The sequence below is a fragment of the Lepisosteus platostomus genome, chromosome 7 (genome assembly GCF_059453375.1).
Source record: "Lepisosteus platostomus isolate fLepPlt1 chromosome 7, fLepPlt1.hap1, whole genome shotgun sequence".
Lineage (NCBI taxonomy): Eukaryota > Metazoa > Chordata > Actinopteri > Semionotiformes > Lepisosteidae > Lepisosteus > Lepisosteus platostomus.
Genome location: NC_142617.1, coordinates 53,123,825 through 53,139,127, shown reverse-complemented (window position 1 = coordinate 53,139,127; position 15,303 = coordinate 53,123,825). Strand labels below are relative to the sequence as shown.

The window sequence follows — 15,303 nt, the reverse complement described above, 5'->3', positions numbered from 1 at the left end:
TCACTGTGTAGGGGACACCAGTCTATCGCAGAGCGGACACTCATGAAATTGAGTTTATAACGAAAGTTCGGGAGGGATGACAACAGCCAAGTTCAGTCAGCCTCGGCTGTCAGTAATTAGCAATCACTCCTGATATCATTTCCTCTCACTAAAAATACTGTATTTGATCGCCTTCTCTCTCTCGCCTATGTCTTTTTGCATCCCACCTCCACCTCCTTTCCACCTTTACAGCTGCCCCTTGGTCACTCCTCCCTTTGCATGGGGGTCCCAGCCTCCTCATCCTGTGGCCAGGAGGTCAGCCCTCAGCCAAGTGGGTAGGCCACATTTTAGCACAACACTCTATAATCCTTTTAGTACACTTAATTCTAGGGTGGTGTTATTTTTAGTGAATTATTTTATTAATTCTTTAATAAAAAACAACTTAAATTTGCTCGTTAAACCAGCCACCATATATTTATGAGGTTGGATGAAAATGGACCACCCACATTGACATAGGGAGAATATACTGCCCCCCAAAAGAAAAAACCTGAGGACCCACGTACTGTGCTAACTGCCACACCACTATACTGCCTATACAGTATATACAGAATTCTACACAATACTATCTTGGCTTGTGCACCTACTGTATTTCATGACCTTAATCTCTAAATTACTGGTCTGTTCTTTAAATGCTTTGAAAGATATTGAGCACATTGGCCAATATGATGAAATCACTCGATGACTGATAATCTGGGTAGCAAGGCAGGATGCTGATAGACCGAAATCCGCATACTCTTGATTCCTTGATTAGCAGAACAAACAGCCTGGAGGAAGCTCTTGTTCAGGGGCCGTTCTGTGCTGAAGGGGGCAGTGCACAGCACAGGTCAGCGAGCAGCAGGCTGTCAGTCAGCACCGGGCAACACTGATGTCTTGTCTGTCAGTGTGTCTGGCACAGATGGGAACGAGCAGGAAAGCACGGAGAGAGAGGAGTGAAGGCTTGAAGAATAGGAGGAAAACACAGGCAGGCACAGGGAGGCTCAGGAAGGAAGGATTCTCTCCTGAAAAACAAGGCTATTTCTGAACAGGTATGTGCCACTTAAGCATTCCTTTTTTTACCAAAGAACGGAAATCGGAAATATTTCCAAACACATTCAGAATTACTGCCAAACCTATGAGCTCTCTGACTCCTTCTTTCCACACTAAAAGTTAAAAAACATAGGTGTCACTGTCTGATAAACATTCTGAACTGTACAAATAGCAAATTTACATAACCGATTAACAATCGTTGCATCATTCCTTCTGACTCCTCATTTTTAAATCACACTAAATGTGTAGTCTTTATGCTCAAACAATAATAGAAGAGGGGCTAAAATATAAATGCCTCTGAAAGAGGAAATGGTTTCCAAGATTAGGGTTTGTGGAAGAAAAAAGGATATCCTGCCATAATGTTATCTAATCTTAGACGTTAAATTGCTGTAAGGTCTCCCCTGTTCCCCTAAACAATGTCTGTAGTGATACGAATAATGATACTGCAAAGGACAATGTTGTCAGAGGACAACAGTTCTCAATAACTTATCATCTTATCAATACCATCATCTTTGACAGAAAGGTTTTTCTCTCAGCCTGTTGATCCTAATAGGCTTTATGTTTATATTTGTGAGGTATATCACATTAATCAAATACACACTGAATATAAAAATGTACAGTATCAATTCAGAACATCACTGACCACATGAAGATATCCTTAAAATGTGGTGAACTGTTGGTCCAATTTACTAGTACTTCAACAGTGCCTCAGGGATGGCACTACCACTACACAACAGGATCAGTGGATCATACCTGATTTTCTGACAGTATAGATGATTAGGTCAGTTACTAAAAAGGTGCAAAAGATGGTGCCTAACTTTCTTGGTAATGTACGATACACACACAAAACAAAAGCACTCTGGTCTTAGTCTATTCCACTTTCAGATCTCCAAACCTTACCGCCTTCCCAACACTGCTACGAAACAGACTCCTAAAACAGAGAGCTAAAATTGTTTCTCATGCAATAAAATCATATCACTGTGGCTTAGTGCCCTCTTTCAGACTCCTGAAACTCCACCATGCTCTTGCTTCATAGAAGAACAAATGCCAGCAGTTGAGTACCTTACAATTATGAAAGCTAATCATACAGTACATTTGTTCATTTGTGTGTCAAAACTTCATTCTACCATTCACATCATCACTGCTGTCTACCACCTAAACACAAATTCAAGGCAAAACACTCTTCTGCCTGTACTTTATTGTACAAATTATACCCTCCTCCACTTCTCCGCTATTCACATAGCCCTGGTATGTCTAGCCCTGGGCAAACGCTTTTATCTTTGCTTTCTGACAGTGTACTTCAAACACATCTGCAACAGCCATGTGTGTCTCCATAAGGAGCTGACACACAGCATCCAGAAACAACATCCATCGCTGGAGGTATCCACGGGCCTTTGTCTCCTCAGTGACAAACTCTACAACCATCCCGGAACAGAGGATGGGTCGAGAGATCAGAGGCAATATCCTGCTTTCTCGAAAGGCCACATATCAGCTTTTTCCTCCTTCTCTAGGTGACAAATGAACTCATTTATTATCATTATTAATTCAATAAAAGAATAATAATAATGGTAACGAAACACCTGCAGGGAGGAAATGGCTTCTGAATTACCAAAGGAATGGGGGTCAGAGCGAAAGCTAACTTGCTGTCCTGTGCATGGTCTGGCCAAGGGTGGTGACTCCGAAAGCACTTCAGTAGGGTAGTGTTACTTAGTCCTGTGGGGAACATATGATTTAGATAGCATAACAGCTCATCTGCAGAGCTAGCAACATTTTTTCAAGTTTTATTTATGGTGAAAAATTAACAGCTTTCCAAGTCCCCAGAGAGCAATGGAATTGTCTTTTTTTGTTGTTTTTTTTGGCAATACCACTACACAGTGTCTTTCAATGGAATGAAAATACAAGTATTTTTAAGCTAAGCGAGAAGGAAAGATGTGAATCCTGGAGCTAAAGTTGGATATTGCCATACAGTACATGACTGAGCTAAAAATACTAGTCTGCTTTTCCCACCATGTAATACAAAATAGGTGACTTTCATAGCTGTACATTTTAATTAACCCAGTGCAGGCCAGAGGAGGATAGGCTTTTGAGCCTTGGTTCCTCTCAAGGTTTCTCCCTACTTCAATCTGAGGGAGTTTTTCATTGCCACTGTCGCCGTAGGCTTGCTCACTGGGGGGTTCAGACCCCGAAATCTGTAAAGCTGCTTTGTGACCATGTCCATTGTAAAAAGTGCTGTACAAATAAAACTGAATTGAAATTGAATTGAATCAGTTTTGCAATGAAGATACAACCAGCCACTAGGTGACCCTTTCTGCTCTTTTATTTTGACAAGTTCCTAATTCTTCCTTTTTAGCACATTCTTCTGAAGCACACAGGGCCTGCCCATTGAATATCCCACTGATACAAATCATTGGTTAATTCAGCATAAGAAACAGGTTTTCTTTTTTAAAGCTGGAATTAGTTGCCGTGTGTCCAATCTCCTAAGAAGCACAGCTGGAGTGCTTTTAAAATGGTGACGATTGTATTCTACTGGGAAGGGGACTACTGGCTATTGTTTTTGCACATGACAACTTGGTTGAGTATAACAACATGTTTAAAACTGCAGGCAACGTTCACACTCAAAAGTCAAAGCATAAAGTAAATTACGCAAACGCTTTTCTTTTTACTTCTCCTTATACATTTAGCCTATAATTTATTTCATACATAAAAATGAGCTAAGCAGTTCCAAGAAATTCCTTCTCTTGCTTTGCATGTTTAAAATAGAACAGTGCCTCTTTGAAATACTTTAAAAATGTTTTCATTACATGCCACACATAAGTACCGTAGTGCCATCGGTATAAATTGGCCAATCTCCCTTCTTTAAAAAGCCATGTTACTTTAATAGCGGGCGGGCAGATCGCAAGTTGGGGTCTGCCTCTCTTCTTAGCTCAGTGGTGACGTCAAGTCTCCTATTTTAGTCCAGAAGATCAATTAAAAGAAGGAGTACAGTAACTTTTTTCTGTTTTACTACGAAAGTGCTTGCTTACAGGCAGTGTGAAACGGGAGGACAGAGACTAATACAAGCGACAAAGAAGTACCGTCTGCAGCCGTGAGTTGAAACCTGATAACTTATCTTTAAAATGTGCATTTTTATTTGTGTTATTATTTTAAAAAATGACACATGCATTTATTCCAGAATAGTTTAGCTTCAAGATTAATATAATGTTTTATGTATGTTGATATTTAAAGATATCTAAAGCAGCATACAGAAAATATTAAAACTGCACATTTTAAGTGTAATTTAAGACACGGATAAACGTTGTGTTAAGCTTGAAGATAATGTTTTTAAAAGTCGTGTTTCGAAAACAGTATAATTTTATACACTGGACTTGTAGTAATATTCCAGACTAAAACTTTTTTTAATGAGCCACCTCATTAGGTTCTCTACAAATATAACATGAACAAGCCAAAATGTGCTGTAAATACGGGTGGGTTTGATTGATGGGTCTATTATTTTTCAATTCAATGTTCCAAAAAAACGCTAAGACTCATTTCAATTATTACAATGATAAAATACAAATTTCTTTCTTCGTATGAAGCAAGTAATTGCACCACCTATCGTTTGAATGTACACTCTAGCAACATTTTAACAAACCGGTAAAAGTTTTCAATTTTGAGGCGAAAATGCAAAAGACTCCTTTGGCGATCCTGTAAATCTTTTTGTCGTGCAACCTTGCAACATTTTTTCTGGTATCATTACCGAGGAGCTAGAATGGTGACTTTATGCAATTCCGGGTGGTCAGTTACAATTTCTTAATTACTTTTTATTGTGCCTTCATCGTATTGTTGTCTGGTGGATTTTTATGAATCAATAACTTGTCTTCCTTTGGCTTCATCGCGCATTGAGTGTGTGTATTTTGTCCCTGGTAATAATCTTCAAAGATCTTTTCCACAACATGGGAAAAAAACTCTTATGCTGTATATAAGAGCACCCTTTTCATTTATCAATAGCATGGGATTTAAGCCGCCTTCCTAGCAAATGACAGTGATCCTACTGTATATATTGAAGAACTTCATTCAATTGTTCCTGCAAAGGAACCGTGAAGCCTATTCCTCCTGTTGCTTTTGCAAACAGTATCATTACCTAAAGACAGCTTTAATAAGCTTTGTTGAACAGGAATGTCACAGTCAGTAAATAAATTGCCGTATTTCATTTAACAGGATATAGATACCCTGCAAAGATTTAGCAAAACTGTATGTTTCAGTCAAGATGTTTCATGTTCAAGATGAACATATTAATTAATCTTTAGTTCTATACTTTTAATCATAATTACTGTACAGTGGGTGGTTCAAATTTTACAACTAGCTCCAAATGTTTGAAAAATCGTTCATTTTCTATTGCCTTCAAGAAGCAAAATTGAACATGAACTAATACATTAACAGCCTTCGAAACAGACAAGTCACATTCCTCAAATTAATTCCCAGCCCCCCTCCCCCTTCCACCCACATTTCTCCCTGATCACCCCACTCGTTCCCACTACCACCCTGAAAACCTCCTCATCCTCTCCCCAACTCCCGAAGCGAAAGCAAAAACAAACCTTTAATCCTGATAAGAACATTAGAACAGACGAATAATAGACACAAACCTTACACATAAAGAGAAGAGTCCCAGCCACATGAAAGACAGCTCTCACGTAGCCTTTAGTGTCATATTGTCAGGAAAGTTACATGTTAACATCATATTGTGAAGCAAAGGCTGCCACATCCTATTGAATTTATTAACTGATCTACTAAGAGTATCCCAGAGTTTCTCAAGTTTAAGAAATTGTAACAGCTCTAAACCAATGACATGAGAAAGTGTGGATGCCAGCTTCCAGTTCATTAATGTAAAGCACAGAGCCAGATGCCTTTTAAATAAGCACCAGACTAATACTTAAGAGAATCTAATTGAAAGTCATTAACACAAGACACTTAATTATTATGTTGTGTTCATGCAGGCACCACTAGCCCACATTAAGTGAGCAGGCTAAATGCCATCTGATTCTTTTTATGTAGTTGTCTAGCTGTTCTACAACACAGTTTATTAGGGAGCAGTGATCATGTACTGTATATAAAAACAAATCTTAAAAAAATAAGTACGGTAGCAGACTTATCTATTAAAGATAATCTAGAGGTGGTTTTATTTTATGCTGCATAGAAGCCACGTGGTGTTGCAAGAGTGATATATTTTAATTTAAAAAAACAACAAATTAGTTTATTCTTTAATCACCTTTAAAGCTGAGTGTATACATAACTTTGAGTGTAATAGATTTTTAAAAAATCCAAACTGGAATGTAAAGGGTACCCTTTCTATCTTCTTTTCATCGGAGTGCTCAGTTGTGTTAATCTTAAACCTTAATTTTTTAAGACCTTTCTTAAAAGGACTTACAAGTTGGGAAAGTTGGGATTACTGTAGCTGTATACTTCTCAAATAAATCTGTATTATAGTGACTGAAAATTACACTCTATTATCTACTTGGATGAGCAAAAGATATGATAATAATACCATTGGCCTGGTCCTTGGGTAACTCTAATGCAGAAAATGTGGATAATATTGGAATACTATTACACTACTCCCAGGACCAGAGCCTTGGTTAAGAATGGGGTAAGTGCAACTTAAGGGGAGTTGTGATTTTGCTTTTGAGGGGCAGGTACCATTTCAGTAGGTCTCTGGGAAGCTAAGGATCAATATTGCTCTAAAAGCTTCCAAGCCAAAAAAGGTTACACAACAATTATCCACTATCCACAATCTGACATTACTTATACTGTTTTGTGCCAAACTTGCTGTTTAAACACAGGCATCATGTTGATCTCAGTTGAACTATGGTTCACTTCAGTTCATTCAGTTGCATTGGAGTCTGTTATTTAGGTAAGAAAGGGCACCCAGGCCATAAAGCACTGCAAACCATAAAGACCACCCCCTACCCTGTCCTGTGGGAACACCAGTGTGTTGGGCTTAATTACTGACCATCAAGCTGATTATACAGTGAGCTTAACCCCCCAGGTCACAATGTCATGTCAATAAAATGTAGTCCTGTCTAACCAAGGTTGTTCAACTGCAGCAAAACGAGCTATGCAAACAGCAGGAATGTACAGTAAGTGAAGCACTTCTCCTATCAATATCCTGAGGATCGAAAGATTAGTTAAGAAGACTGTAAATGAGTTTATCAAAGACCTTCAACGTAATGGAGGAATATATTAAAAATATTAAAAGAGACATACAGTGGATTGAGGAAAATAATATGAGAAGGGTAGAGACACTCTGTATAAAACTTCCCCATACATATCCTACATAGTGGTCTTAAAATGGCAAGTTCTAAATGATAATTAATGGAAATACAGTACAAGCGAACCTTTAATTCTTTGATTCTGTGTGGAAGATCAATGCATGTTACATTTTCAAAGTGATCCTCCCCCTTCCTGTCTTTCCAGACCTAAAAAAAGTCTTGTACAATATTTAGTTGTGAACAGTAGTAATTCTTAATTCTGTACTTTATTTAGTACAGTACAGCCAAATGGATGTTTGGAAAGTCCTGCCCTCACCAGAGAGGAACGATGAACGGCACAGAGGAATTGTCTGAAAGCATTCATTTTCTGGATGCTGAAAAGCATCCCCTTGTATGTAAGGAATGGAATATTTTCATCAGCAAAATTCATTGGGTCAGGGCCCCTTCTGCGTGCTGCAGACTGGCCACATTCATTGCCTGAGTGGTGTGTTACTGCCCTCTTGTGGGAGGTGAGCAGTGTTCAGAGAGCAAATGCCAGTTCCTCGAGTTGGTGGAGTCAAGCAGGATAATGAGAAAGGCCCATTAAAATGAACAAACTTTCCATTTTTTTATGCCTTCTGAATATTAATGTTAACAATTACATTAATCTTAATGTTTTCTTAATATCCATTTATATAACTTGTTAGTACCAAACTGGTTCAAGAAAAACAAAACATTCTAGATAATAATTATGCATAATACATACTGTAATAATAACTACTTCTTCACCATAATAAGGAAATATTTTTGTGTGTTTATTGTCATTAAGATAATATTATCTCCTATAGGTACATACATTTGTCCCAGGACTGCTCTCCAGGCCCTCGTTGCTCTATAGACAGACATACAGAGGGACGCAGACGGACGTGGCCATTATCAACATGCTGCCCCTGTTGCCAATGTTTCTACAGCTGCTCTGCACCTGTTGGGCTGCCCCCTACTCCAATGGCTTCTCCTACCATGACGTCATGAATGGCAATGGGAATGGAGAAAGTAAGGAGCATTTTACTTCTGCTCACTGAGCAGGACACTGTATAAAATGTTGGTTTACATGCACAGCAATTCCCAACACTCCTGCCTGTGTCATGAGACAATATAGGATCTGTGTGCTGGACTAGCAAACCAGTGAGTACTGGACATCTTACAGCTGTGCCCTCTTAGAAGTTATGCAACCTTTGTTGCCATAAATTTTTACAGACAATTGTAACTGACAGGAATCTAATATATTTATATAGATAACACGTCAGAAGATAAGAGAGGTTACAAACTAGAGGAGGCCATTCAGCTCATCTAATCTGTTTGGTAGTTAGTAGTTAATTAATCCAAGGATCTCATCGAGCCTTTTCTTGAAAGAATTCAGGGCACTGGCCTCAAGAGCCAAGCTGGGTAGCTTGTTCTATATTCTTACAAGGCATTTACTTTATATAAATTTAGAATGTAAACTGAGAGGCATTACAGATGCAGCAAATGGTTTCAGTTCCAACATTTAGCAACAAATGATAACTGACAACAACAGTTCTGATCCTTGTCTGTCTACTTTCCATTTTGAATGAAGTGGATATTGCATTAGGACAATGTGTCTTTTTTTAGGACAATAAATTATTAATTTATAACAAAATAATTAATCACAAATAATTAATATCTAATTTATAAATCACTTATTGTTCAGGTTGTTTATCCTCCCAGTTTGTAATCACTGAACATTTGAGAAAGATGTGACTAGATTGGCAGATCTGTTTCCGTCAGACGTTTTGCAGGCACCAGCGCTGTACAGTAGACAGTGCAGGTTGAAGGAGTCAGACATCCTGGCATCACTGCAAGCTTGCCTGCTCCCAGCAAATACAGGAGTTGCTGTTTCACTGAAAAGCAAGAGTGCCATGGCTAACTAATACCCACTGTACATCAGTGGGGCCCAGGAATCCAAGCTGGTGTTGTCTAGTGACATGACCCAGGCTTGAAGTGGTGCTGTCTGCAGTATAGAACTCAAAATGCATTCAGAGCAATTGGAGAATTTATCCACTGAGCATCTTGGGATGCATTTGAATATTAAGAATGTCACGATGGAGAACAATCATACCTCACACCCAGGTGATCTACAGCCTGAAGGTGTACTTGACTACCCTAAAATAAGGGAATGTATTTGGGTAGATGAGCATTAGAAGCATCTTAATTGTGCTATGTTAAGATTGATTGGGTTACTTGTTCATTGTGGCGAAGAGCTATAGTAAATACTATTGAACATGGTTGCCAACACTACCTTAGCAAAGCTGATCTGAACATTGAAGTTCATTTGCACTGTACTTGTCTGCCTGTCACTGTACATGGTCTTTGTGCCTTTTTCCCTAGTTTATTTCAATGGGGTGCGCCTTCGTGTGGAGACTCCCGATACGCCAGTCTTTGCAGTGCGTGGGAGTAACGTGACACTGCCCTGCCGCTATTTCTATGAGCCACAACTGGAGACCACCCGCAGGACACGCGTGAAGTGGTCCCACCAGCCTTCCAACGGGGGACGCGAGATCGACGTGCTGGTGGCCATCGGACTGCGCCACCGTAGCTTCGGAGAGTTCAAGGGCCGCGTGCACCTGCAGCAGGGCAGCCCAGGGGAGGTGTCCCTGGTCATCACAGGTCTCCACTTCAACGACACTGGTCGCTTCCGTTGTGAGGTCATTGATGGGCTGGAGGACGAGAGTGCCACTGTGGAGCTGGAGCTGCGAGGTAAACGTGTCTGGCCCTGTCCACTGTAATCCTCGTCATTATCTCATGGGGGAATGGAAAGTGTTAACGTGCAGTACAGTATGTACATAATCCCTGTTTGCCTAATTAGATGGGCTTTGCCCCCTAACAAGAAAATTATAGGAATAAAAAAACTGAAAACTACAACTTCAGTGTTTTAGCAGGAGTTTCCAGTCCTGGTCCTGAAGGGCTAGTGTATAACTTCACTCAGCCCTGTGGGTTCTGGTATAGAGAACTCTAGAAAACCTCCAGGACCAGGCCTGGAGATTCTTGCTTTGAAGGCACTTTTGAACTTTTCCTTTTATGCTCCCCTTAGGTGTGGTGTTTCCATACCAACCTGTAATGGGACGCTACCAGCTGAATTTCGTGGCAGCAGAGCGTGCCTGCGAGGGGCAGGACGCCTCCTTGGCCACATTCGAGCAGCTATTCTCGGCCTGGGAGGAAGGGCTGGACTGGTGCAATGCAGGCTGGCTGGCTGATGGGACAGTGCAGTACCCCATCACCTTGTCCCGGGAGCCCTGTGGGGGCTTGGATATGGCCCCAGGGGTCCGCAGCTATGGGGCCCGGCACCGGCACCTGCACCGCTACGATGCCTTCTGCTTCTCATCCTCACTGCACGGTAAGGGGCTGTCGGCTGCTCTTACTCTGCTGTGTCTGTAATGTTCTGCAATGCTCCCGACCAACTGCTGGGGCCAGGAGCCTACTAATTACAGACCACTGTAATGTTAAAATCAGCACCACTAAACACAATAGAATTATCCAGTTTTCCCACCACATGTCCTGACTTCTATTGTAAGAAATAACAATGTCTTTCAAGAGAGTCTGTGTCAAACCCTGGAAAATACAGAATTTAAAGTCACTCCAGGCAGCATTATGTTTCTTCCTACTATGCTTTGCTTTTAGTGTTTCAGGCACCATATTATCTCCATGCCAGTCCATCACATATTAAAAGGGCAGGACTCTGTAAAGCTTCACATGTATTTAGCTAAAGTTGTACTGTATTTGTTGAGTGTCAAGTATCTTTCAGCAGCTTTCCTTCTCAGTTTTGACATACTGTATAGACTGACAGTAGCAGTATTTGCAAACAGCTTGTTTTCTACCTTATTTCGATTGGAAAATCATCTTTTTTAAGAGAAGAAACTTATACTTAGGTATAGAAATGTTTTAACATTTGGGACACAAAGTGGGACACTGTAGAAAATAGATGAATTGAACTGCGCCCTAGTTGTGAGCTCTGTAGCCCAGCGAGTGCGTGACGTGCCTGCTGTGCCCACTGTCTCTGCCCCAGGCAAGGTCTACTTCCTGCAGCATCCTCGCAAGCTCAACTTCTCGGAGGCGCTGGAGGCCTGCGAAGAGGATGGGGGCCAGATCGCCAAGGTGGGGCAGCTCTACGCCGCCTGGAAGTTCATGGGGCTCGACCGCTGTGATGCGGGCTGGCTGGCTGACGGGAGCCTGCGCTACCCCATAAACGTCCCCCGCCCCAACTGCGGCCCTCAGGACCCTGGAGTCAGGAGCTTTGGCTTCCCTGCACGGCACCAGAAACACGGCGTCTACTGCTACAGCACACAATAAATCTCATCACCCAGCTTGTTGAGGTCCACCCATTATGCAACCCCTGTTCCCTCTCTCTGTCTGCCTCTGTTTCTCCCCTCAGGTTCCCTTCAACTCTTGTCAACATACCCCTGTCTTGTTTTCAGCCCTGTGCAATATCTCTCTCTTTCTCCTCTTGCAGCTATTCCCTGTGTTTTCCTTTATCTTGCCGCTCTTGCCTTCCCCCATCCCGTCTCATTTTTTGCCCTGCTTTCCTCTTTGTGCCCTCGACAGTCTCACGCTGCTCATTCGATTTGGGCGGCCTGACATTTTTTCTTGCGTTTCTGCTCCCGCAGAGCGCACGGCGCCTGAGAGATGTTGCGCCCTTAGCTGTGCTAAGAGGAGCTGCAGAGCAGCCAGGCTGTATTGACTTTCCCTCTGTGTTTGTCAATTATCAGATGAGTGGCAAAACACAAGATGTGGCTAGTATCAAGGGTATGTTTGTTTTTAGTAAAGAGGAACTTTTAAAAATACTTTGGCAATGGACTTTATTATTACTGCCATTATGACTTTCATTTTTATTATACTTGTTAATTGTGTCGTTCTTTATGCTAGAATATTTTTATAAAGTCTAGTTATTACACAGTGGATGAACTGGAACTTAAACTCAAGGACTCTGCAACACTGTGGACTTTTAGCAACAGCTATTCTTATAATCCGTCTGCCCACTTCACACTTTGTGTGCAAAAGTTGTTTTTTTTAAAATGACAAGTTAAAAATGTTTTAAAATTATTATAATTGCATCTCAATAAAGACACTCTTGAGTCATGTCAACCATTTTACTAGGCAGTGCGCTGTTCCAGACCAGTCTTCTGAAAAGTCACAAAATTCTTCCCAGCTGCCTGTGATATTATAAGCTGACAATGTTTTACAGGCTTTTTGTTTTGGTTTGTTGTGAGCCCTCATTAGAGAATCTGAGCCCAGAAGATAGACAATTTGAACAAAAAAGGACAAGAACAGGTAAACTAAATAAATAGTAAATACTATTTAGTTTGAAAGCTGATCTAGAGATGATTTTATATTCAATATAAAAAACAGAATTTTAAATCGAAATATTTAGTTTAGTTTTTTTTGTTTTAAACTGTCTTGGAGTGCTTATTGTACAATGGCTGTACAAAAGCCCCTGAAGTGATATCAGTGCCTTAAAGATTTTGAATGAGCTAAACTATACCAAATACTTTTTTGATAGGCAGCTTTGGGAAATGTCAGAATAGGAGAGCCATAGGGTCAGCACTGCGGATACAGGTTCATGCAGTGCACAGTAGATGAATTAGAGCTACAAACTGGTGTTCAATGTGATTGCAAACATCTTAAGAAAGTGTGTTCAGCTTTCTCGGTCAGATTTGTGTAAAGAAAACTTTTATTTTTAGTTGTCATAAGTAATTTATGTACTTAGCCATATGTTTCATCTGTAGAAATGCAATATCTCTCTGTGCATTAGAGAACATACACAAATGACCTAATACAGCCTTGACATTCATTTTTGGAAGACTCCCATAATTGGTTGTCTTACTGATTTTAATTTGTTTCCTGTCATACTACTGCTATTTACTACATACTACCATTCAGAGAATCATTTTTCATTTTTAATTGATTATAGATATTGCTCCTAATTGAGAAATCCTTATTAACTTGCTTGTGTTAATCTTCTCCACATTTTTCTGGGTTTAAGATTAATCCTGAAATTTCTCTAACTGCCATTTTATCACCTGTTCTAAGCTGTTGCTACCTTCACAATCCCACGCCGTGCTGATGCAAAGTCCACATTGTGCTGACAAATGTACTGTATGCAATGTAAAATGTAGCATGTCTTTTTCAGGGGTGGGATAGGCTCAGCTGTGCTGTTAGTTTCTGCTGTGGAAGAAAATGTGTTAAAGCTTCAGTACCGTTTAAGTGAAGAATTGACAAGGTGAAGTCTCAATCCCTGTTCTCACTGGGGCACAGTTGCTTTCACTCATTTGTTTGGGCTTCACTGTTTGAACTATGTAGGTGCCCTCTAGTCTTGGGGTATCAGCTCTACCGTCCTCATCAGTGTAAATATGTACAAAAATAAAGTCCTAATATTTTACTGATGAGGTACAAAGTTCTCATGTTGCATTATTTAATTTCCCACCCCTGTCGTCACTCACTTCAGGCCCTGTAATGTATAGCCTAATTTCTGTATTCCTTTTGAAGAAATAAACTATTTTTACATTTTTATAAAACTGAAATTGAGAAAATGTTTTCCCTTCTTTTGTTGATCTTGAATGTGTGCGGTTGTGATATTATCTTTAACCTGTGGAAACTACAGAAATGTACTTCTCGTGTACTTCTGCAATGCTTGTGGTAGTGTGTTTTTCCCAGGGCATACACCACTTTAATTTCCCCACAATTCAGTTTAATGCAAAACAAGATTTTGAATCAACTAATACCAGTTCTATACAAAAAATACACATACTGCCATGGCATTACATCTTTATATCTTTAAAGGCCCCTATGCACACTACTTTGGTACAAGTCACGCATATACAGTATTCTGTAGATTATTTGGGGATAGAGAATAGTACATACTCTCGAAACTGCCTTTGAAATTGTAATATATTACATGTTTTGTATCTGTTTTTTTGTGTCTGTTTACACTGGACAAAGGTATATGCTAAATTAACTTATTACTGTATAGCCTTAATTACTGTTCCTGATAACAATACTATTACAGTTACTGCCACTGCTAAACAAAGTACTACAGAAAAAGTCAACGTTCAGGCTCTTTGGCACATTATTATTTTTCTAAAGAAACTCAGTTGTTTGTCCTTCAGGCATTAATTTTAAATCCTACCTATAACCAATTTTTATCTTTGGATTTCCATTAATCCATTGACACATCTATTCAAAAGCATATTGAAAGGTTAAAATTTTGACAGAAAAATTCAAGAGCAAGAAATGGAGAAATATATGCATACCCATAAATAGTTTTGACATATTTATATTTTCAATTAAAATTTCAGCTGAATTTTATCAGAAGCAGAATCAATTGTTCAAACAGCAATCGCATCAGATGTAGACGAATGCACACATTTTCAAAAATGAACAAAACCAGATTGAATAGGTGCCTTTCAATTATTTAGAACAGAATGCATACAGAAAATAATGTGCGCCAGAAAAAAAGTACGTTTTCACATTCCCTTGTGGGTTTCATGTCACTATGGTACAGATGGAAAAAAAAACATTTAAAAATCTGAACATACAGTATAAAGCAAATTTGTGTCCTTTTGATTTATTGCTTTTTTAAAATATGTAAGAAGTTTATTCTTTATAAGCTACTAGGAAAGTCACTGGGTACATTTCTGAGGAATAGGAATTAATATTGATTAACCCACACATTGTCAAGCTAGGTCAAGCAGCTGATGACCACTGTGTCCGCCAGGGATCACAGTGACTGGTTTAAGTGGTATTGGTGCAGTTTGTGTTTTCGCCAGCAGAGGGCGATGAACCAGGAATCAGAGAGAGCACAGCAACGAGGAGCTCTGGGCTAGAGAGGTGAAACGGCTCAAGTTGAGCACACAGAGAAACAGTGTGTCAGGACATCACACCCACCTCTCCCAAAAAGAGCTCCATTGAGTGCAGGGAAGTGAGTTTTGTCCTCCCCCCTTCATGA

The 15,303-nt window shown here is 39.9% G+C and overlaps 1 protein-coding gene across 2 annotated transcripts; it reads left to right on the top strand.

Moving 5' to 3' along the window:
- Positions 1 to 691: 691 nt before the first annotated feature.
- Positions 692 to 13,879, top strand: hapln3 (hyaluronan and proteoglycan link protein 3). Of its 2 annotated transcripts, none has more exons than XM_088641239.1 (5): positions 692 to 1,064; positions 8,135 to 8,339; positions 9,693 to 10,061; positions 10,396 to 10,698; positions 11,368 to 13,879. In XM_088641239.1, exons 2-5 carry the CDS (start codon positions 8,228 to 8,230, stop codon positions 11,649 to 11,651), a joined length of 1,068 nt encoding a protein of 355 aa, XP_088497365.1. In that variant the 5' UTR covers positions 692 to 1,064; positions 8,135 to 8,227; the 3' UTR covers positions 11,652 to 13,879. The 2 variants fall into 2 exon arrangements, with proteins under 2 accessions (XP_088497365.1, XP_088497364.1); XM_088641238.1 differs by lacking the exon at positions 692 to 1,064 and adding an exon at positions 4,005 to 4,150.
- Positions 13,880 to 15,303: the final 1,424 nt, after the last annotated feature.